Source organism: Melopsittacus undulatus, chromosome 15 (genome assembly GCF_012275295.1).
Source record: "Melopsittacus undulatus isolate bMelUnd1 chromosome 15, bMelUnd1.mat.Z, whole genome shotgun sequence".
NCBI lineage: Eukaryota > Metazoa > Chordata > Aves > Psittaciformes > Psittaculidae > Melopsittacus > Melopsittacus undulatus.
In genome coordinates, this window is record NC_047541.1 from 4,448,958 (window position 1) to 4,471,297 (window position 22,340).

Here is a 22,340-nt window from a genome sequence, read left to right on the forward strand (position 1 = left end):
ATGGGGGTGCAGCAGCACAAGCAGATGCTGCGAATCTCAGCTTTGTGCCTCACGGCAGCAGAAAGGGTCATTTCATCAGTTGCGATGTGAACCAGGCTCCACGGGGATGGAGGATGCCAGAGTGGTGCCAGCCTGGCTGGGAGAGATCCACGAGTGGCACGGGTGGGTGATGGGCAGGATGGTGGTACTGGTGATGGTGATGATGATGGTGACGGTGGTCTCCCATGGGGTGGGATGCTAACAGTGCACCACAGAGGGCAGGGTGTAATGCCACTGACCAGGGACAGCATCTGCTGGCCCCTAAAACCCTCCTGGCATGTGCCCATCGTGATGTGCCCCCTGGCAAACAGTCATGGTGGGGAATCTTTAGCCAAAAAGACCTGGAGGGTGCTCCTGGTGGTCCAGAAATGCTGGGTGAGGGCTTGGTCTCCTCACCAAAGCTCTTTGTTTAAAGATGAAGCTGTTTCTAATGCATCAGTTTAACTCTGCTTCAGAAAGCAATGGGGAAAATACACTGGGTTTTCTACAGAAAGTCAGATTGTTTTTTCAGCTGGTTTCACTCCGAATTCCTACTGGGAAGAGGAAATCTGGGAAGCCAGCGCAGTGATGACGAGTAAGTGAGTAGATGACAGCTTCCCTTCTGATGTGGTGGACAGAAGCCCTGCTATAGTTTCCCTCCAGCCGCCCCGGTGAGACACTTGTCCTTGGGAAGGGCAAGGATGGTTCTGCAGTGTGTGGCTTCCCTGGGAATGGCAAGTATGGATGTGGCATTGTCCAGCATGGAGAGCAATGGGACAGGCTTAGGGAAAAGCGGCAGTGAGAGATGTTGCACATAGATACCCAGAGTGGGTTACTGTATTGCTGGTGTTACAGGGCTTCCTGTGAGTGGAGCTTGTTGGTACCATAATGCCTGATGGGTCCTGGAAAGGGAAGGGTGTCTCCGTGGGTGCGCTATGTCCTTGGCTATATGTATTTTATATATACATATATCTCAATATATTTTGATAGATGCTACAATGAAGAGTCTTTAGGGACTACAGCTTGGGGAGGAGGGCACACCTCCAGCTTTCAGCAGAGGGCTTTAGGGTTTGTAAATATCTTCAACCAACTGTTTGGCCTAAACCCCCAGAAGCTAGGTTCAAAAGCACAGCGCACTGTAGGTGCGAAGCATCTGCAGTGCATTCTCAGGCTCCCGTGGCGTTGGGAGCTCAGGAAACTCTCGCCTCCCCCAGCTGGGAGGTGGAAGTGCAGTGTAATGGAGCTGGCCCCTAAAACCTTCCTCTGGTTTCCCTTTCTGAGTGTGAGGTTTGTGCAGTGCTTGATTTCATCAGGAAGAAAACCAGCTCATGCTCTGTTAGTGCAGGCCTGGGGAGTGCTGAGCATGCCCCATCCTTCCAGAGGGCAGGATGCTGCTGGATGCTGCTGGATGCTGCAGCAGCTGAAGCACAGAAGCAGCTCTTCCTACATACTGTGAGAAGGGCTTGGGCAAGAGATGCCTTGGGGATGGCCTGTCCCCTGTGCCTGGATCGAAGCTGTCCCCATGGAGCATCCCACACAGGGCAAGGAGCTGCCTGCATCCTTTCCTTTGCAGGCAGCGTTCTGTGTGTGAGCTCCACATCCCACCCCATAGACAGGGGACATGCCACAGTCCTCCTTAGCAGCTGAATCCCCCATCCCAAATGTATCCCTCGATTAAGGCTCGTTTGGAGCCGCGGGCTGCCTGGCAGTGCTTTGCCCAGCGCGGGTCCAGCTGCTGCCGTGATTGACGCAAAGCCAGTCTATAAATAAAGTCTTTCTCTCCTCTCATAAAGACTTCGCGGTTTAGTTTGCTTTCAAGGTCAAGATCAGACCTTTCTAAATAAACACATATCAAAGGATCATTAGTGGAGCAGCTCTGTTAAATTGAGATATTAACTTCTGTCAGCCGCGCGTTTCCTTTTTGTTCTGTAACTCACGACTGCGGCGGGTTTTTATTATTTTGGCCCTAGGCGGTAGCATCTGGCTTCTGTAGAGACTGTAAAAATTAAAAAGCAACACAAATCATTGCGAGAGAAAAGCAGTAAATTCAATGATAAGAATTTCAAATTAAAATGTTTCGGCGCTTTTATATTCCGCGAAACATGAAACGAATGAGTTGTGTGCCTGTTGCCATAAAGCCGCCGCCGCTAATAGTCGCTGGGCTCTTTCCTCCCCGCTCGCTCTGCCTCGTAATCGTTCTTGCCTGAGCAGTCGCAGAACGATGCAATGGAGGAAGGTGATGGGGATGATGATGATGATAGTGATGGTGATGGAGATTGTGGTGATGGGGATAGGGGCAAGGTGCCACCAATGGGATCAGGGGAGAAAACGACCCCCTGAAAGGGAGGTGAGAATGGGATGCTCCCATCCCACTGCGCTCAAAGGGAGAGGTTGAGCAGGGAGGGAGTGATAATGCAATGGCCACTGGGGTGTGGGACCACATTGTCCCTCAGGCCCAGGTGGTCCCTGGAATAAAGTACCCCGGTTGGCACAAGCTACCCATGCCAGAGATGCTCCTGGGATTGCTGCAGGTGCCTGTGCTTTGAGCATCCTCCACGTGCATCCCAAGCTGGTGATGGGCTGGGTGGGAAGCATCTCGTGCATCACTGAGGGAGCAGAAAAGGAAGCATTTAGGTTTGGGCTTGAGTTTGTTTAGGCATTGGTAAAATAGGGAGTAGGTGCCGGGGGTGGGGGGCATGCCAGGCCCTCCTGTTGCAGCCAGGACAGCCGCATCCAGCCTGGAGGAAAAGCAGCAGCATCCCCAGAGCAGGCAGCACTGGATGCTTTTTAAGAATTAATTTCCTGTAGTCAGCTAAAGTTGGGAAGAAATTTGCCCTTTCTTGGGGTAAATAATAATAATGAAACAAATGCCCCCTTGGGAGAAGTTGCCTTCCATAAAGATGTTAATTAGTGCAGAAGCTGAGCCACAGAGTCCAGAGGCAGCCTTTGAAACCAGGATGATTTGGTGACTGTCGCACAAAACACAAGTCTTGTGTGGTTATCATCTGGTTTCCCTCTTTCCCCCTCGCCCCTTCTACTTAACCGTGAAGGTTGTTGGGCTGTTGGGCTCCAACCAGGCAGCTGGCACATAGTGGGTGCCCCCTCATCACTACAGCAGTGGGGGGTAAAGGGCTGTCTCTGCCATCCTGACATGACACCCTTAGAAACCCATGCATCTGTGTGTGCAGGCACTGCGTATTCCACGGCAGCATCCCAGGAAAGGTTCCTTTGCACTGCCCTGTGGGTTTGCCACCAAAAAATGCTTCTCTTGGTTTCCTAATAATCCTGAAAACAGGCACTGAAACTGGGTTAATCTTCTTGCCCCAAGCAGTGTGCATCCTATGCCTTCCCAGGGCAAAACTCAGTGCTGATGCCATGGGCCAGCATCCTGGGATGCTGGTGATCACTGCTTCTACCTGTCCTTCATCACCCATCCTCCTCCTCCTCTTGGTGCCAGTGGGACATACGCAGCAGCTCCAGAGAGCCCTCCGTGCCTAGCTTTCCCCCAGGCAGGCAGGGAAGGGGGTTACCTGCAGCTCTCCAGCTGCAGTCACTGATAGTTTCTTCCTGCCCTATTGCTGCTTTCCATGCACGGCAGCAGCCTGCAGCCTCCCCTGCAGCTGCACCAGCAGCATCGTCCGGGAGGTGGAGGCTGGTAGGGAGCCCTTGACACTGACAAAAACACATCATATGTCCCTGGAATCTCATCTCAGGCAGCAAACAGCCCTTGGGTCCTGCTCTGCGTGGACAGAATGCTTTGGAGCTCTCTGCCTCAGCCCCAGCGGATATTTTGGTTCACTTCTGTGGCGCGAGCATCACGTAAGAGGTTACATTAAATATGAAGGTGGAAGGAGGAGCAAGTCTTGTCAGAGACATGAATTTGCAGGACATGGCTTGAGGGTTTGGTGGTTTTATGGTGGGTGAAAGGGGCAGTGATGGGCTCTGTTGGCACCCCTGATGCCTGCACCCTCATGCCTGCGGTACCATGGACACCTCCTGATTTGCACCTCTGCAGCCTTTGATTCCAGGTCTCTAATCCTATTGATTATTGCTGCGGTGGATGGACACATCTGCCTCATTTTCGAGTCTCATAGCATGCTCTGAGGAACGACAGGGAAAAGATGGCAGCAGCGAGAGGAGGATGCAGGGAGGAGCACTTGGCTTTGCGCATCCCAACCATGCCTGGAGACCGCCAGAACCGTGCTGGGCTCAGCAGAGGCTGCTCTGGTGGCACCGGTCCCCTTGGTCCCTTCCTTGCCACCGGAGCATTGCCAGGGGTCTGGGGACTGGCAGGGAGCTGGGAGGATGGCGCACGCGTGTGTGCACAAGCACAGGGGAAGAACTTGAAGTCAAATGTCTGAAAGTCAGATCCCTTTTTAGTATGAATTTGCTGTATCTCATTCTGAGCACTAATTCCAATTTAATTGCAAGTGGCCTGAAGCCTCTTCAATAGGAGTAACAAATGGTTTGATTTTGTAAACTTCATCAGACTGCATTTTAAATGCGACACACTAGCCCGGCTCGAATGCCAATGAAGCACTGAAGTAGCTCTCTGTTTACTAATTATCCGTTTTTACTTCAAGCCACGCTGGCTGGCTTGTCTGATTAAATCGGATTTGTGGGATAGAGAACAGCTAGCAGAGTTTTCTCTATAGTAAACGAGATTGAAACTATGGGCCGCCTGGCTGCACACTGTAAATTATATTTCCTTTTAAAGGGGACGTGTCGCCTTTCTCCTGCCGGTGCACCTCCCGCATCCTAAACTGGGCTCCTCGCTGGTGCAGGAGGGAGCCCACCATAACCCGTCACCACACAGGGGTTTGCTGTAATCTCTCCTCCCATAGAGGCAGCGGCCTCGATGCCGTGGTGCCTGCAGCATCCCTGCCATGGCTTGGACAGAGGCAGAAGCTCCTCTGACTGTCGTGTGTTGTGTCTTGCTCATATTTGCATCTCGCAGGTATGTTTGTTTGGGATGAAGCCGCTGGAGGATGGGATGCACACCTCCATCCTTGCAGCTGTAGGGTCCTTCCTCCCTCCAGCGCTCATCCATCCCCTAAAAAACACATTTCAGACCACCTGCTGTTTAAAACTGCCCAGTGAGACGGCCAACTGGCATCCAGACCCAACCTGCTCTGGCTCCTGAGCCAGCGGCAGCGCCAAGAGCCTCCCCGTTAATAGGTCATGGCTGATGGTGACCGACGCCAGGTCTACCCAACACCGGGGGAGTTAGGCGAAGGTGGCTGCCGACCGCAGCGTGCCAGGGCTGCGCTGCACCTCCCGGTTGCTAAGACCGGTTTGTGAGCTCGACCTAACCCCCCCCCCCCCCCCCCAGTGTCTGTCTTTGTGCCCGGGGGCTTTTTATATTTTAATTTGCTTTTGAACGTCCTGCAAAATTAATGGTGCGCTCGGGGCCATTGTGCACTGTACAGTAGAGGGAAGGGGCAGCAGCGCCCGCGGGAGCCGGCGCGTTTCCCGGGGAATGAATTGCTCGCCCGCCTTCACCCCTTTTAATTGTTGACAGTAAAAAGCGTTTAAATGCCGCTTAATTTGTAATCATCTTCCCGCAAAAAGGGGAGAACCCATTAAAACGTCAGGGAAATGAATAAATCCGTCTCTCACTGGTTTGGGGCGGCAGCGCTCCTCTATCGGGGGTGATTTTTCTTCCGATGGCTGAGCCTGGCTCAGGATGCACTTGGGGTGGGAGCAGAGGGATGCGCTGCACCTCAGACACCGGGTGAGTCCCCATGTTACCCCTGCAGCTCTCCCTGTGGCAAGCACACCCCATGTGAGCTTTCCCATCTTATCCCACCTCCCATCCGCTCTCCAAGTGGTCACGGGTGCACAGCCATCCACCATCCCGGGCTGGCACCAGCCTTCACACCCTGTGGAAGCTCTGCTCCTGGAGGGTGGTTGGTGCTGGGTGCTGGTGGAAGTTGACCTCCCCATTCAGGGTGTTGCTTTATTTACTAACGCATCACCTAAACCCCAACCACATCCAGTTAAGAAGTGCCTTTTGCAGGTTGTGGCGAGCAGCACCTCTGGGGGACACCCATCCTGGGGACACCATCCCCATGGAGCGGTGGGTGCATCTCCCATACGTACACGAGGCCGCTCGTCCCCATCACCGCGGCTGCTGGAGTCACAACGTTCCTCTTTCAAGCGGGGGCCAATTAGTTTCACAAATGAGGGCCCTACGGTGCCAGGGAGGATTTGTTCCGGCCCCGCGCGCCGGCCGGCGGCATTGTCCTGCCCTCCGCCCCCACGGGAGCCCATTGTCCCCGGCCCCAGCGGGGGCTGCTGCCGGCAGATTTATCGGGGCCGGCATCCCGCGGGCCGGGGCCTCCGCTCCGCAGCTGGCCGCGGTGCTGGGGCTCAGCCCCGAGGACCTTTGACCCGTCCTGCTGTCAGCGCCGGGGCCGCCGAGGGCCGCATACCTCTTGGGATTTGCCCACACCACCCGCTCGGCGCTGCCGCCTCCTTCTGTATTGTTGGGATGTGGTTTTGTCTCGGGAGGGTTTTGTCCGCAGCTGTGTGGGGGGGAATGGGACCCGCTCCCCCCGGATCAATCCCTGCAGAGGCAGAAGGCAGCTCCCGTGCGGGGCTGCCTCTTGCTGCTCTCATTCCCGTTCCACTGGTGGGTTTGCAGGTTTCAGGGTGTTTCTGGGCAGCCTCACCAGGGCTGAGCATCCCTCCACAGCTCCTGCATCTCTGGAGCCGCGGTGCCACCGCGCTATGGAGCACGATGAAGGCACACATGGACATGTCTCCTTGCGGCACATGCCAGGGGAGTGGAGCTGGCCAGGAGAATGCTGCCAGCGCATCCTTAACCAGCACCTGCCTACACCAAAGGGGGACTGTGGTGCTGGCACCGCCATGGCAGGTGCCCACTGCTGCAGGGTGCGGTGGCACCAGTGGGGTCCCCAGGGCTGGTTTTGGCAGTGTGGCAAGCAGCTCCCCCACCCTGCTGTTCCTAAGGCAGTGCTGATCCATTGGTTACCGTGAACATCTTGCTGCTGCTAATGAATTGCTAATACAATTTTCTAGATAATTTTATTTCCATAGTCCTCACATTTTAATGTCTCCAAAAAGCTCGCGTTTATTTGCTTAATCTCCCTGCGTAATACAATTTGCACCAGCACACAGGTTCTGAACAATCAGCTATGCATAAACGAAAACAAATAGTTTAATAACACAAGGGTCTGGTTTTTTATTGGTGGTGTATATGGATCTGGGTTGAGGTGGTTTTCTCTGCTTTTACTGTTGTTCTATTGCAGCCTATTTTATACCCATGGCTGCTCAGATGGAGCTTGTGTTTGTACTGGGGCTCAGGATTGCAGGCAATACATCCAACCCCTGCTCTCTGACTGGTTTTAGGGTGATTCTTAGGTTCCCTTTTCCCCTGGCCCTTACAAGCTCTGAGCTCTGCAGCTCTCACAGGTGCATGAGGATGTGTTGATAGACCAACAGCTGCCTTGCATTGGGGCATCCTAGGGCTGGGGCTTCCAGCTCCCTCCAAGGCTATAAAAGCCTCCTCCCTTACCCTGGTGCTCCCTTTCTAGGGCCAGCAGCAGCAGGGTTGGGGTGTCCACAGCCCTCAAAGACACAGCCGGAGCCCTGCAGATCTTGGGCTCCCTGCTGCTGTCAGAGCATCCCTGCTGCCGTCAGAGCATCCCGAGGTGGGGTAGTGGTGCCAGCAGTGCCTAAGCTGGATCTCTCCCTTAGGTACGGACATGGCTGTTTTCTGCCTGCTGTGTGGCAAGCGGTTCCAGACGCAGAGTGCCCTGCAGCAGCACATGGAGGTGCACGCCGGGGTGCGCAGCTACATCTGCAGCGAGTGCAACCGCACCTTCCCCAGCCACACCGCGCTCAAGAGGCACCTCCGCTCCCACACAGGTACAATGCTGGGCAGCTCTGCCCCATGCATGGTGGGTAAAAGGGGAGGAAAAGGGAACCTGTCCTCAGTGTAGAGGCACCACAGTTGGGGCTGGTTGGAGTTAAAAGTGGAAAACAAGCAGCATGTAAGAAGTTGATCGGGTATGAAGTGGCATGTGACCTTCTTAGGGGCTGCACCATCACACCCGCTCATCGGCTTATGGGGGGTAGATGCACATAATCAGCTGGTGCTGGGCCCTAATGGGATTAGGGTGACCTGCGCAACGTGGAGCTGGTGCTCTGGGGCACTGCCCAGTGCTGTGCAGCTCTGCTGTGCACTGCAGCCAGCACCACAGCTCTCAGCAGCATTCCTCACCCATCCAACATCAGCTGGGGGCTCATGCACCCTCCTTGTCTGCTCTGTTATTGATGGCAGGGTGTAGAATGGGTGCCAAGTTAGGATGCCCCCTCTCTTTTCTCCTGTTAACAGCATGCACATGCAGCCTCAAAAGGGGACATTGGAGTGGCTGCTGGGGATGTGCAGGCAGCATCACAGAAGGGTGGCTGCATCCAGGCTGTGGCAGGCAGCTGCCAGACCCACACGTGGGCTTGATCTTGGGGTTCTGGTGTGGGGAATGGGAATCATGTGCCGATGATAAGCACGTTAATGCCGAGCGCTGGAGCTATTTATAGCTGGTAATCCGGTGACCTGGGCTGCGGGTCAGGCCATGCGTGTCCCACCACAACCTCTGCTGCTTCAGCAGCTCCTGGATGTGAAAAAACACCAGGATCTGTGGTGCTTTGGGGGTGTTTAATTATGCTGCGTGGCTTCATCCCACCCAGATGCAGGATGCTTGTGCTCCTCCTGGGGCCGGAGCACTGCCCGGCTCCCATTTACATGGCTTCTCCTAAAAATGGAGCACATGGATGTGCTGCCTGCCTCAGGCTGCAACATCCTTGACTGTAGGATTGAAACCCAAGGTGATCATTAGGAGCTGGGCACAGGGAGGTACAGTACAGCAGCCAACAGGCACCGCCTGCCTCGCCTTTGGAGGGGGGTCCAAAAGGCAGCCCTAGCATCTTCCTCCTCCTCCTGCAGTGCCCAGCCAGGGGCTGCAGGACTCTGCTGCAGCACACGGGGAGAGAGTAAAATATCATTTGAAAGAGGAAGCGAAAGCGCAGGCATGTGAGTATATAACGAGAAGGACAATTTATGCCCAGGCACGAGTGCAGTTTGACACGGGGATAATGAAAAAACGTAGGTCATTGTGGATGACTTAAGCCTTCACAGCTGAAGAAAATGTATGAAATGCGGGGAACATTACACGCTTGGCAGCTCCGCACATCTGCAGCAGGACAAGTGAAATACAGTTCGCCATTCTTTACCATAAACTGTGCTTGTAGGGTATGCGGCACAGAGAAATTGTAATTACAGTGACAAGACAAATCAGTAATATTTAAATATTCATGAACAAAGTCTCGGACGATCAATCTATCTTTATTGTCCTTGCCTTCGCGGCTGTAATAAATAAGTAGCTGGAGCCCTCACCTTTCCTTCAAATCATTCTGCCTTTGGTGCCGAACCAGAGTTCATTTATCAGCCACCCAGTCTGGAGCACGGGAGACGCCCGGGGCCAGGTCTGTGCCAGGTGGAAAGGCTGGGAATTGGTGGCAGGGTGGTCACAGTGCCCCATCTTCACCTGACCCTGCTGCCCACCCCAGCATGAGGATGCAGGGACCAGGGTACCATGCTGGGGGGGCTTGCTTAACCCCGGGCTGGTGGGTGCCAGGGGTATCCCCATGCTGGGGAGCTGGCTGGGGCTTTGACCCACCCCTGTGCTTGCAGGCGACCACCCCTACGAGTGTGAGTTCTGCGGCAGCTGCTTCCGGGACGAGAGCACACTGAAGGGCCACAAGCGCATCCACACTGGAGAGAAGCCCTATGAGTGCAACGGCTGCGGCAAGAAGTTCAGCCTCAAGCACCAGCTGGAGACCCACTACCGGGTCCACACAGGTATGAGCCACAGGGGCTCTGCGGTTAGGCTGGTGGTGCTGGGCTGGTCCCCCGGTGCTGGACCGGGAGAGATGCCGGCAGCATGGACCAGGGCGGCAGCGGGCAGGGGTAACAGCTCATCGGGTGTGCCGGCGCGTAGCTGTTGTCAATAGAGGATCAATAGTCAGATCGGTTTTGCTGTTCATTACCCGGCTATCGGCTGTCGAAGCCAGGCAGTTAATTACAGCCCGGAGGCCGTGGGTCCCACTGACTCCCCATCTCCCACAGGCGAGAAGCCCTTCGAGTGCAAGCTGTGCCACCAGCGCTCCCGGGACTACTCGGCCATGATCAAACACCTTCGGACCCACAACGGCGCTTCCCCCTACCAGTGCACCATTTGCCTGGAGTACTGCCCCAGCCTCTCCGCCATGCAGAAGCACATGAAGGGCCACAAGCCGGAGGAGATCCCCACCGACTGGCGGATAGAGAAGACCTATCTGTACCTCTGCTATGTCTGAGGCAGGAGGTGGTGGGGCCGAGTGGCAGAGGACTGGGCAAGAAGAACACCACCAAACCCGCAGCGTCCACGGCCTTGTTTTGGTTTTGGTTCTCGTTCATTGCTTCTCGCCGGGAGGATCCCGCGGCTCACACCGGGGCACAGGGATGCTCCGGTCCCTTCCCGGCCCCATCTGCGCCCCCTCCCCAGCTGCTCGTGCGCCTGCTGCCCCGGCCCCCTCACTATGGGGTGGCCCTCACCCCTCGCAGCCCCCCTGGAACTTGCTCCCCAGCCAGCTCCTCCTTCACCACTGTTGCCAGCCATTGGTGCTGCCGGGAAGACCGAGTGGAACGATGCACTTCCCCGGAAGCGTGTGTATGGGCAGTGCTTTGGCAAGGTTTAATTTCTGGTGTCCTCTATAACCACATAGACCCCACCGTAGATGCCCCACAGAGGACCTGAGCTCACTTGTGGGTCTTGGACCCCATTTTGGGATGGCTCCCATGCTGCCAGGCTGCAGCATCGCAGGTGGGAGAGTGCCAGCATCCGGCAAGCCGTGAGTGCACTGGTGAGAGCATCCCAGGGATCCAGGCCGGAGAAGGGTGTTTGGGGTAGGGAGCCGGCTGCTGCCCTCCCCTGACCAAAGACCTCTCTATGCATTTCCCCTTCCTGGGGGGTGAGAACAAAGCGCCTGTGGGGGGATGCAGTTGGTGGCACCATGGGTGCTGCTGGTCCACAGCACTGCACCCAATGGGAGAATCCTTTTATCCTGCTCACTGGGGTGCTGCTGGGGGTGCCGAGCGTTGGGTTTTGCCCATCTGCAGCAGCCGCAGGCGAGGGGTGCCCGGTGGCTTTGCTCGCCACTGCTTTTGCTTTTCGTTGGGTTTTGTTGACCTTTCTTTTTGGAATGTTTCTGCATTTAGCACATTTTACTTGAAATTACCTCGTTTTTTTGTGACCTCATGAGCTTTTATTGATTTGGGGGGACGGGGGATGGCGTGGCCGGGAAGGCGCGTGCCTCCCGTTGTGCATTATCCTTACCAAAACTGGTATTTTTTGCCCAGCCCTATGGGGCTGGGGGCGTCGGTTCTGAAGCTACCTCTTGTGTTGGTTTTTGTTGTGTTGCTCCTTGGCGGTCGCGGGCTCCATGGGCTCCATCCCATGGGGCGCTGGTGGCCGTGACTTGGGTTTGGGTTTTTTTGTCATTTTGCTGCGTTTGGGTGAAAAGGGGGGAAGGAGAAGTCAGGGCGAGCAGGACGGTGCCCGGATGCGCTCCAGACGGGTGCCGATGGCCCCTCTCGGTTTGGGGTGCCCGTCCCACCTCTCCCAGTGCTGAGCAGGGATGTGGCTGCGGGAGCAGCACCCTTCCACGCACCCCAGCCCGGCTTTGCACGCGTGTGTGCCTCCGTGTGCGGGTCCTTTGCTGCTCGGCGTGGGGCGGACGCCGCTGTTGTACAATCCGGGATGTGACTGTGGAGAACGGCTTTGTTGAATTGTTGTGCCTAAGAAAAAAATGGAAAAAAAAATAAGAAAAATATAGAAAACTACAGACAGACCCAGTTCTCTGACACGGGAATTGCTGCAATCCCTGGCGCGTGCGCGGTCATTCCCTGCGGGTGCCACGGTGCCATGGAGCATGTGGCAGAGCTCATGTGGCTTGTTTTGCTTTAACCTCCCCTCCCATCCTCTGCCCCGCTCCCTTCCTCCATCCCACCCTCTGTGCCCTCGTGCCGCAGCCTCCCAGCTGCCACGGCGTTGGGCTCGGCGTCGGAGCGGTGCCGCCGCCCCCCATATATATATATAGAAGTCTATATATGTGTATCATAGCAGTGAGGACCAAGCGCCCCGCAGGGCCCTGCAGCCCCGGGCTCCCTCTCCCCTGGCTTGTTGTCGGTGTCGTGAGCGCCCGCCCGTCCCGTTGCTCTGTGTTGCCGCTCGCTCGTGGTCCGGGTCTGTCGCTGTCCTCGTTCCGTCTACCTCAGCACCTCTCTGAGCCCGGGCGCAGAAGGTGCCCCAGTTCCCCGTGGGTTTTCTCAGAGTATCTATCTATTGGCTCCTATTTTTTGTACGACTTGGGCCCCGTCCCTGCGCGTTCGCTCCCGTGCGGTTCTGCTTCGAGTCCTCTCTGTCCTCTGGCCACAGATGCCATTAGCTGAAAGTTTCCTGAGAAAATAAAGAAAACGAAAAAAAAGACAAAAAAATAAAATGAATAAAAACCGTTGTGGTGTCTCCTAGTTGCAGCTCTCCGCATCTGCCTTCGTCCTGTGTAGATTCAGATGCATTTCTTTGTAAGACTTCAGTGTTTCTGACAGAGGAATAAAAAAGACAAAAAAAAGGAAAAGGAAGAAGAAGAATAATAATATACTGCTGCAGGTTTTTTTCTCTCCATGTGTCACTAAGTGAAGTTCGTGCCTTCTATAGCAAAGAGAATATTTTTTACATCCTACTAACGGTAGATTTTTTTGTAGTGAACATTTTTTGTATTTTTATTTATAAGTCTCATAAGGAAAATAGCAATGTTCAGTTGTATACCTTGAATCTGCAGTTAGAAAACAAAAACAACCAATAAAGTTAATTCCGTTGTCTCGGCCTGATGTCTCCTGTTCCTGTGCCTGCGCGAGGAGGAAGAGGAAGGAGGCATCCCATCAGCGTGGGGCGAGCCGTGGGGGGACCACAGTGGTGAGTTTGGGGGTGCTGGGGCTGTGGCAGGGGGGTCCCATCCCTAACCCAGCCCCGATAAGCAGGGGATGCTGACCTCCCTGCGGATGGGGAGCGATCCCGCACCCATGTCCCGGGATGTGCAGCTCCCCATCCCGCAGCGCTGCCCATGCTGCTGCCTGCCGGCACAGCTCACCAGGGAGCTGAGCAAGTTTGCCTCAATGAAAGTGAACTCGTTCATTTAAACCTGACTGCAGAGTAGTCTGGCCCCCCGCTGCGTTAATTATCCTGTAGTTCTCGACTGATTGCTGTACACTAAGCTTAAGCCCTCCTTTATTTATTTACTGACTACATTAACAGCAGCGCCTGCTCTCCTTTTGTGCTGCAGCAAACTGTACAGCACAGCATGGACCGCCATGGTGGGTCCAGGTGGGTGCTGCTGCTGTCACTCACCCATGCCTAGGCCCAATGAGTTCTGCCTGCACCCCAATGAGTGCTGCCCACCACCCGCCTGGGCATGACGATGCAGTTAAACATTCATTACGGCACAGTTGGTATCACTGCAGGTGAAGCATCACTTCATTTTTCCCAGGGACGGATGAGGTGTGCCAGGCCAAGCTGTGCTGCAGCCAAGCTCATCCCATGCCCTAGGGCTTCCAAGTGGGTTTGAGCTCTATGTGCTCACCCCAGCTCCTGGAGCTGGTCCCTGCCTCCCAGAGTTCCCCCAGCAATGCTCTTAAGGTGAGGCTTTGGGCAAAGGGGAGAGATCTTTGGGCCAGGTTCAGGCAAGCAGAGGTGGTACCACAGCAGTACCCCAGGAGAGGGGACTGGAGCCCGGCTCCGGCGCTCGGCCTGGCACAAAGGCAGTGCTATAATAACAGGGAAATGATGGCAGGACCGGGCCTTTGTCTGCACGCTCGCGCAGCAGCTGGGAGCGATTATGCTGCAACAATGTTCTGTTCCATCAACATTATGTCCTCATTAAACCTTTATTAGGAGATTAGATTCAGATTTATTGATTTATTTTTTTTTAAAGAGGAAAATCCAGGCTCCACTCAGATGCCTGGAACTTTTTCCTGCATGCAGCACTTCCCAAAGCAGCAAGAGGGTAAAGGGAGAACCTGGATCTTTCCTCCAGCATGGGAGACCGGCTCTTACAGGGGTAGGACCATGGAGCTGCACAAGGGGTTTAAGTTGGATGCAGGATAGATTCCTAGTGCAGGGAAGGATGAGGACCAAGCCCCCACCGATGTGGTCCATGGGATATGACAGCACAGGTAAGCATCTCACGGTGGGTCCCCATGGGCAGGAGCAGGTGGTGAAGCTGGCTTGGGGGTCCTGTCACCCCTTGTTGCCCCAGAACACGTGGGCTGGGTGGCATCACCTGCCCGGGTCAATGGGCCCATTGGATTTGTCTGTTGGAGCGTTTGATGTTACATGAAGGAGGCTCATTCCAGAGGGTGTTAATTGCCCACTGCAGTGATCAGGTCTGTAGCACCATCGATCTCAGCAGGATCAATGGGCTGATTTAGTGTCTCGTGAACTCTTTAACTGGACACCTCATCAATAGGCAGCCACTTACAGACCATCAGCGCATTAGCGCGGGCCGGCGCCGGCAGGAGCCTGCTGTGCCCATCCTCAGCCCCCCGTCACTCAGTGGGAAGTTTTCCTGCAGGTGATGACTCCAGGACACTGCGTGGGGTCCTTGGTCTGTGGCTGGTGGGCTTCGGGGTGGATGTAGGAGAGACAGCCACTGTCAGTCCACCTCCACTCCACCACCATACAGATGAGCTGTATGCAGTGATGAACCTGGAGCCTGGGATGGGCTCTCCCATTATCTCCAGCACTTCTGAGGATGATGTCCATGCTCAGGTATGTTACCAGTGTGAGGAATGAGCAAGCACTGGGGCTGGGGACCACCCTGAAAACACCATCAGTGTTTCTTGCCACAACACTCCCATCTCTCGGAACAGTAACTGCATTGGGCAGCTCTGCTCCTTGTAGTTTTGGCCCAACTCCCTGCTCTGGGATGCAACCAGCAGTTCTTTCATCTCCTCTTAGCCACATCCCCTGGCAAGGATGGAGACTGGGAGCTGGGGAGGGGGACACTATCAATAGCAACCGGTGACCTCACAGGTCTCTTCCATCACCACGTGTCCAGAGAGCCAGTCCCACTTGCACCCCACTTGATTTGCTGTTGCCTGGCACTGCTTCTCCGCCAACTTACTGTATGCAGGGCAAGGGCACAATGGGCATCTGCTGGGCAACTGCGCCCAGGGACTAGGTAGGGGGAGCAAAGACCTGCGGGGAGCCCCACGAGCAGGGGGAAGGAAGGGGGCACATGCATGTGGCTCCCGGTGCTCCTGGCACAGAGGTGGGGGGGGGGGGTTCCCCGGGACAGCTGAGGCAAGGGGCAGGGAGCCCCCAGAGCCAGGGACGGGACCCCCGTCCGGGCGCAGCGCGGCTGGGCCGCTGTCCACGGTGCTGAAGCGGCGGCTGCGGTCGCGCTGGGCTGGGGCGAGAGATGGGGCAGGCACCTTGCAAGGCTTGTGCAGGGGTCATGGTGCTTGGGGACTCCTCTCAGCTCTGCCTCAGAGAGATGCTCAAGTGCTGCTGCTCCGGAGCTGGGGCAAGGCGGTGGGTGCCCCAGCCTGGGTCAGCAAACAGCCCCAGAGCTGTGGAGGGTGCTGGAGCAAGGCAGCGTGTGGGTCCCCACCTTCCCTGCCCCGAAAGGCAGGCACCTCTTAGGCATCCCTCCACACTGACCAGAGGGTACCCAGCGTGATGGTGTAAGCCAGGACGGCCACCAGGTAGGCTCGGAAGAGCAGGACATCCAACACGTAACCCACTTGTAGCCACTCGCGGGCGACATCCCGGAACTCCTCACGTTTCTCCAGGAACTGGCGGATGGCAGTGATCTCATGCAGGACACCGTGCATCAGCAGGGAGCCGTCTGCCTGGCTGGCACAGCCCAGGGCAGGCCTCATGGCTCCAGCAGCCTCACACTCCCGGGGATCCTCACAGCCATAGTGGTTCAGCTTGGCTGCAGGATCAACAGAGGCAAGGGAGAAAAATCTCTTTAGACAGAGAACTGGGATTCCTGTGGGTGAGCTCAGCATCCAGATCACCGTGTAAACAGGGGCTTCATAGATGGGTAAGTAGGATCTAGTCCCCTTAGGATCCCATGGGCCTTGTCTGTGCAGCCCTTACCTGTGCTGTCGTTGTTCTCCACCTGTCCGGAGATGTCTGAGCTCTGAGTCCTGGTCTGGCTGAATTTCTTCCTGTCCCGGATGCAGAGCAGGACAGGGGCTCGTTCCAGCAGCAGGTGCTTCACCCACGCGGGGACGTGGGGCTGCAGGTCTTGCTTGTGCACCAGGCGCACGATGAGGATGGTCTCCGTCAGGCTGATGACAAGCAGCGCCATGCACACCACAAAGTAGATGCCTGCAGAGACATCAGCGAGGTGAGTGGCCTGCAAGGGCTTGTACACAGAGGGTTGCCCCCAGCAATCTCTCCCACCGGGCAGCAGCTCCTGGTGCTCCAGGCCCAGGGCTGCTGTGGCACTCCGTTTGGCAGGTAGTGTCACCATACCTATTAACGGGGTGCCGACAGCAGTAGCCGGTAGTGTGTCAGATACGATGATGAGGAAAACTGAGTAGCCCAGTAGGAGGGTGATCTTGAAAGAGACCCTCTCGCCACTGTTGGGAGGTAGGTAGAAGCCCACAATATCCATAACCATGAGGAAGATGCTGGGGAGCAGCAGGCTGACAGTGTAAAAGAGGGGCCGCCTCCGGATGACTAGCTGCAGGACAGACAGACAGGAAAGGCTCAGCAAAGGGTGGAATCGAGGGCATGAGCTGGTGCAGCTCTCTGCCAAGGCAGGCAAGTGTTGTGGGTTGCACTAAGGTGAGCCATAGGAATGGCTCAGCACTGGGAACCTCCTACCTGCAGGTAGGAGACCCTCAGCACAGGGCTGCTGGGTGATCAGGCAACAGGAACAGTGGCAAGACCCTTCCCTAGCATCCCCATCCCCAAGAAGTGCAGCAACCAAAGACCCTTACGTAGAACTTCATCTCAGCATAGCTGTCGCTGCTCTTGACGCTGAACTCCTGGAAGTGGGTGAGGACATAGAGCAGCTCCCACTCGCCCTGGTTCATGAACACGCTCCGGTCGAACTTGACCAGCTCCGGCTGCCGCCACAGCGAGAGGTTGATGTCGCGAACTGATGGGCAGAGGAGAGGTGAGGACCAGGGTGTCCGGCCCCAAGCTCCGGCGCCCGCAATACCCGCATGCATCCCCGGTCCGCTGGGGCCATCTAGAGGGACGAGCCGCCCTCTGCAGCCCAGCGGAGGGGAGCGAGGTCCTGCCCCCCTGAGCCGCGGGGTCCCGGCACTCACTGTGGTGCAGCCAGCTGGTGAAGGTGAGCGAGCAGTTCTGGACGTCGAAGGGGAAGTTGTAGATGTCCAGGCTGCAGGCGGTCATCACCTGGATGGGTTTGAGGTTCTGCACCTCCCCGTGGTGGTCAACGTAGACGTAGGGGACATGGGGGGACTTTCCGACATCCACACTGCAGGGCATAAGGGACAGACAGGGGCTGGGAAGCGCTGGGCAGACACTCCTGCTGCCGAGCTGCGTTTGGGAGGGGACCTGCCCAGGAGGAGGGGTTTTGCCCCCCAGGAATGCTTTCTGGGTAACACTGGTGCAGGCACTCCTGCATGGCATCACCTCTGGGCTGCTGCCCTCTCCCAGCTCAAGGAGTGTCTGTGTCCTCGTCCTGGCACTCTCTGGAGCTGGTGAGAACACCTTAAATCCCCACGGAATGGGCAGGATGCCGGCTGGCTTCGAGGGAAGGGCTGGCAGCTCTGCAGCTGCCCTTGCATTGTGCTGCCTTCACAAAGCCTTTCTGCAGCTATCTGGATCCCACCCCGGCACGGTGGGTAATTACTAACAGTTGCAGTGAGCCAGCATTGGAAATGGCCCAAGTGCTGTTCCCCATCTGCAGCTCGCCCGGTGCGGGGAGGCTGCCAGCTCTGTGCCGCGAATACAAAGTGCCAGCCGGCACGTGCCCGCAGTGGGCAAGGGGGCCAGCCCCACACCATGTCCCTTCTGGCCTCTGGCCACACTCACAACTCGTTGATGAGGATGTCAGGCACCCAGATGCTCTCCACGGGGAGGGAGATCTGCGTCAGGTTGTCAAAGTGGGCCGGGTCCCACCTGAGGAACTCGTCCGTCCAGTGCTGCAACAAGGGAGAAGGGCTTGGGGAATGGGGACTCTGCCACCCCACCAGCACCCAAACCCTCCCAGCTCGTACCCAGCCATAGGAACCAATTTTCAATGCTATCTGTGGGAGAAAGGAAAACCTCATCCTCCGGCTACTACCACCCAGTGGTGTGAAGCATAGAGCATGGAAGCCATACCTCAAGGTTCATGCCCTACAGAGATCTTGTCACCCCTGGATGGCTTCCACCTTGCTGCACTCCAGCAGGGCTGCACACCCATGTTTGCAGGGATGCCAGGCAAAGAAGGGTGAGTTTTCATAGTCTCATGTGCTCACCTGCCTGTACCAGATGTAGGTGGTCAGCACCTGGTTCTTCTCATCCTGCACAAGAAAAGGACATGGTGTTGGCACAGGCATTATTGTCACTCCAGCAGATGAGCAGTGTCCCAGGAGGATGCTGCACACTGTGGTACCTTCCCTTGCTGTGGACACACAGAAGCTGCACACCTCCAGGCAGCCCCAGAGCTTCAGTGTGAGCAGAGGACTCACCACGCTGAGGATGGCATAGACCATGAGGTCGATGGCCACGTTAGTGGTTGTTCGCCAGTCACGCACGGGCCTCGTGCCCTTCTGGTAGTGGGTCAGCAGGTAGTGAGACAGCCGATGCAGGGCAGGCTCCATGGGGTCTGGTGTTTTGCCCTGCCTCCAGGTACCTGCTGGCAGAGGGAGGAAGGAGAGATGAAGGGATGAAGGGCTGCGCACAGAGGCAGTGTCTGCAGTCACCCTGGGCTGTGCTGTGACCGGGGGGATGCTGCTGGCTCCCATCCCAATCCCTCCCTGACCAGCTGGGCTTTTCCCATCAAAGTTCAATAGGAGCCTCTTGATGGGGAACGTGCCTGCCAGACCCAGCACCTTCTATGAGTATCTTCTGCTGTTCAGGCCATCAGGGGTGTGACCTTCCCCAGCCTTGCAGGGCAGAGCTGCCATCTTCCACCACCCTGGACAGACACCAGGACAGTGGCAGTGGGGACCACAAGGGTCCAGATAAGTTTCCTACCACTCACTCCTTCCAGGGCATCCTTTGCTCGGCAGGTGGAGGTTAGAGATGAACCAGGATGCTAAATTCATTTATTAGTGCCTTGGCGTTTGCTTCCTGTGGAAACAATCCCTCAGCCTGTGCCGGCAGCATTAATCATGGTGCAAATTGCTCATGGTGCCCGTGTCCTCACTGCGGGGCAGCCGGTGGCGCCGCGGCCAAGCCAGGGCAGTGGAGCCATGCTCGTGGCTTTGCTCTGCAGCACGCCCAGCCCCGGTGTCCAATTCCCACTTAATGAAAGGGACTAATTGGAATAGATCTGTGGGAACTTGGGAAAAGCTGCTGGAAGGGAACTGTAATCTGTATTTCAAGCTAAAAATCCCCAAAACCCACAGCAGCTTCAGCCCCTCTAACGCTGCACACGATTGGTAATGCCAGGGATCCAGCCAGGCGCACGACCCTCGCCCAGGCAGGAGTGTATGGATGGATGGAGCCGAGTGGGGGTGAGAGGAAGCAGTTAGGGTGAAGGGAGGAAAACAGGCACTGCTGTCACTGCAGCTGGGCCCAGTGGCCTTTCCTGCTGCAGCTGATGGAGCTGGCCCATGCCTGCACTCCTCCTTACACCCTCACCCTCCAGGTCTGTGTGCTCTGGCAGCAGGGAGATGGCTTTACAGAGGGAGGAATGGGCTGCTCCGTGCATCTGCCATAGACACCGCGCAGGTCTGCATCCCTCCAGCACCACTAGGGCCAGAGCATCCCTGTTCCTCTTCTGCAGCACTGGGGGGGAAGGTTAGGGAGACGGGAGCGATGCCCTGATGAGAGGAGCTGACCAAAGTTACAAACCTCTGGAGACTTCCAGCTCCTTTGATCCAGAGAACCTCAATGATTTTCCTACTTTCCCAGGAAGGTTAAACAAGAAAACCCTAGCAATAGCTTGGGAGTGCTTAGGCAGTTGGTTTAGCATCATGCAGAGACGAGATTACAAACTCTCCCAGCACAGCATCGCTTCTGCGGGCTGTCATCCCCAAAACCCAGCACTGTGTTAAGAGGGATCAAACATCATGTTAGAGAAATCCCTGGATAGGGTGGAGGGCTCCGGCAGAGGCAGGCAGGACATCACCCTGTTTCTCACCCTGTCCTCAGAGCTGGGACTTTGCATGCTCCCAGAGCACTTCGAAGCCCGATGTCACCCTGCGCTACCCCAGCATGCAGCAGCTCCAGGCTCTCGCACCAGAGCTCTCCCACTCTCAGGCTCTCCGGGGTCCATCACTTTTCAATAGCATTGAGGTGTCTAAAGGCATCCTTGGCGTGCTGTACAGCACTGCTCAGGTTTGGAAAGCAGTTGCACCGTCCCTCTTGGTGCCAGGAGCACCACGCTCTCCCCAGCTCTCCATCCCCTTTGCCTTACCTTGGCTCTGCAGCGTCGAGGTGAGAGGCAGCAGGGCCAGGAGCACGCCGAGAGCAGTGGGTGTCATGGCTCTGGTGCAGCTGCTGCCGCCAGCCTCCGCTGCAGCAGTGGCCCCGAGCAGGAGGCAGGCAGTGAGCTCTCCTGCTCGCTTGCCTCTCGCCGTGGGGTTTTGAGAACGCCCAATTAATGTCGCATCAGCCTCTCCTGATGCATCAGGTTTCAGGCTGGGAGGATGTGAGAGGAGCCCACACCGCCTGCTCCCCTGGGCTCCCCCAGCCCCTGCCCAGGCGCCTGGCTGCAGGAAAGGGGGTTTTGGGGTGCAAGGCGTCCTGCCTGATGCAGCAGGACTCAGGGGAGAGGATGCTGCAGGTGCAAGGAGACTGTCAACAGTTAGCAAGTCAGAGACGGGGTGGTCTGTCCTGGGAGGTTACAGGAACATGTCACTGGGGGAGGGTTTCCATCAGCCAAGGGAATGGGGGGCTCCAGAGGTACCAGGCTTCCCATTGCACACTATGACATCCCTCTGCCTGTCAGAGGAGCTTCTTCCCGGCCCCCCTTTGCCCCACATATTTGTGTAGCTGTGTCTGCATTTGTGTGTGTTGCAGGTGCCTGTGTCCCCCCCAAAGCTGCCAGCTCTGGAAGCGCTGGGAAAGCGGCGGGCAGAGTGCGGAGCCTGCGGCGGTGGCGTGGAGCAAATCGCATCAGATGCCAGCGTGGAGTCACTTAAACGAGATAAGAATTAGTGCGGGGCGCTGATGAACTCCCCCTCGGCTGCCAACAGCGGTGTCAGGGAGAGAGCGAGTGCAGAGCCGGGGCTAATTTGATTTCTCGGCTCCGTTAGCGCTGGGAAGTCACCTCCCGGGGAGCGCAGGCAGCTCCGAGCTCCTTCCCCTTATTGAATCTGGGTAATGAAGATCACGGGCAGCGCCGCAGCGGCGCTGGGGACCCTTCCTTGCTCTGCCCCCTGTGCCTCGGCCCCTGCGTCCACAGCAGGCAGGATGCGGCCGAGGGGGGGAGGACCGCGCAAGCGGAGCCTCTGCTGCAGCATCATTAACTCTGGATTTTCTCCTCTGGGTATTAAGTCTTCATCTTAAAGAGATTTTAATGTAGTTCTCTCTGTCCTCCTATTATCAGATATCTCATTAGTGTGATCTACTGTAGCTTCACCCTGTGCAGGGGCTCTTGCGGGACTGTTTGTGGGATGGCCAATTCCAATCGGCAGCGCCCGGATCAGATTTACTTTCTGAAATGGCGTAATGGGATTTTATTAGCCTTGTAATCTGCTGCGTGGTAACTGCTTTTCCGGGAATCGAAGCGCCAAGCGTCTGGGGCTTCCAGAGGCTCAGCCCTGCATCCTGCTCCAGTGATGGTAAAGGCTGGGGACAGCACAGGGTCCAGGCACAGGGTCCCTGCCATGCAATGGGACAAGTGATGCTCAGAATCCCCTATCAATAATGGGACAAGCAATTCCCTTTCACCCAAACCTTCCTGGGAATGAAACCAAGCTGGGGGCTGCAGGGGCCAGGGCAGGCATGTGGCTGAGCTCTGTGCAGGATGGGTGCTGCAGTGGGACCAGGAGGAAGGTCTCAGGAGAGGGGAGCAGCCTCCTCCATGCTGCCAGGACTCGCCTTTCTGAGCGC

The 22,340-nt window shown here is 56.5% G+C and overlaps 2 protein-coding genes across 3 annotated transcripts in view; one reads left to right on the forward strand and one right to left on the reverse strand.

Annotated features, from left to right (window-relative positions):
* ZBTB16 (zinc finger and BTB domain containing 16) overlaps window positions 1-10,474 on the forward strand; it is a 52,228-nt gene extending 41,754 nt beyond the window's left edge. Inside the window, exons 5-7 of one of the 2 annotated variants that reach the window (XM_034069571.1) lie at window positions 7,741-7,911; window positions 9,737-9,904; window positions 10,172-10,474. In XM_034069571.1, the coding sequence (XP_033925462.1) occupies window positions 7,741-7,911; window positions 9,737-9,904; window positions 10,172-10,401 (569 nt within the window). In that variant the 3' untranslated portion in view covers window positions 10,402-10,474. The remainder of the gene's footprint in view (window positions 1-7,740; window positions 7,912-9,736; window positions 9,905-10,171) is intronic. The other variant, XM_034069572.1, reaches the window with a different exon arrangement.
* Window positions 10,475-15,781: 5,307 nt separating this feature from the next.
* On the reverse strand, window positions 15,782-20,767 carry HTR3A (5-hydroxytryptamine receptor 3A). Its single transcript, XM_013129748.3, has 9 exons — window positions 20,701-20,767; window positions 18,806-18,969; window positions 18,593-18,637; window positions 18,165-18,274; window positions 17,435-17,604; window positions 17,099-17,259; window positions 16,629-16,839; window positions 16,248-16,481; window positions 15,782-16,080 (listed from the first exon to the last, which is right to left on the reverse strand). The coding sequence occupies exons 1-9, from the start codon at window positions 20,765-20,767 to the stop codon at window positions 15,782-15,784; spliced, it is 1,461 nt and encodes a 486-aa protein (XP_012985202.3).
* Between the last annotated feature and the right edge of the window lie 1,573 nt (window positions 20,768-22,340).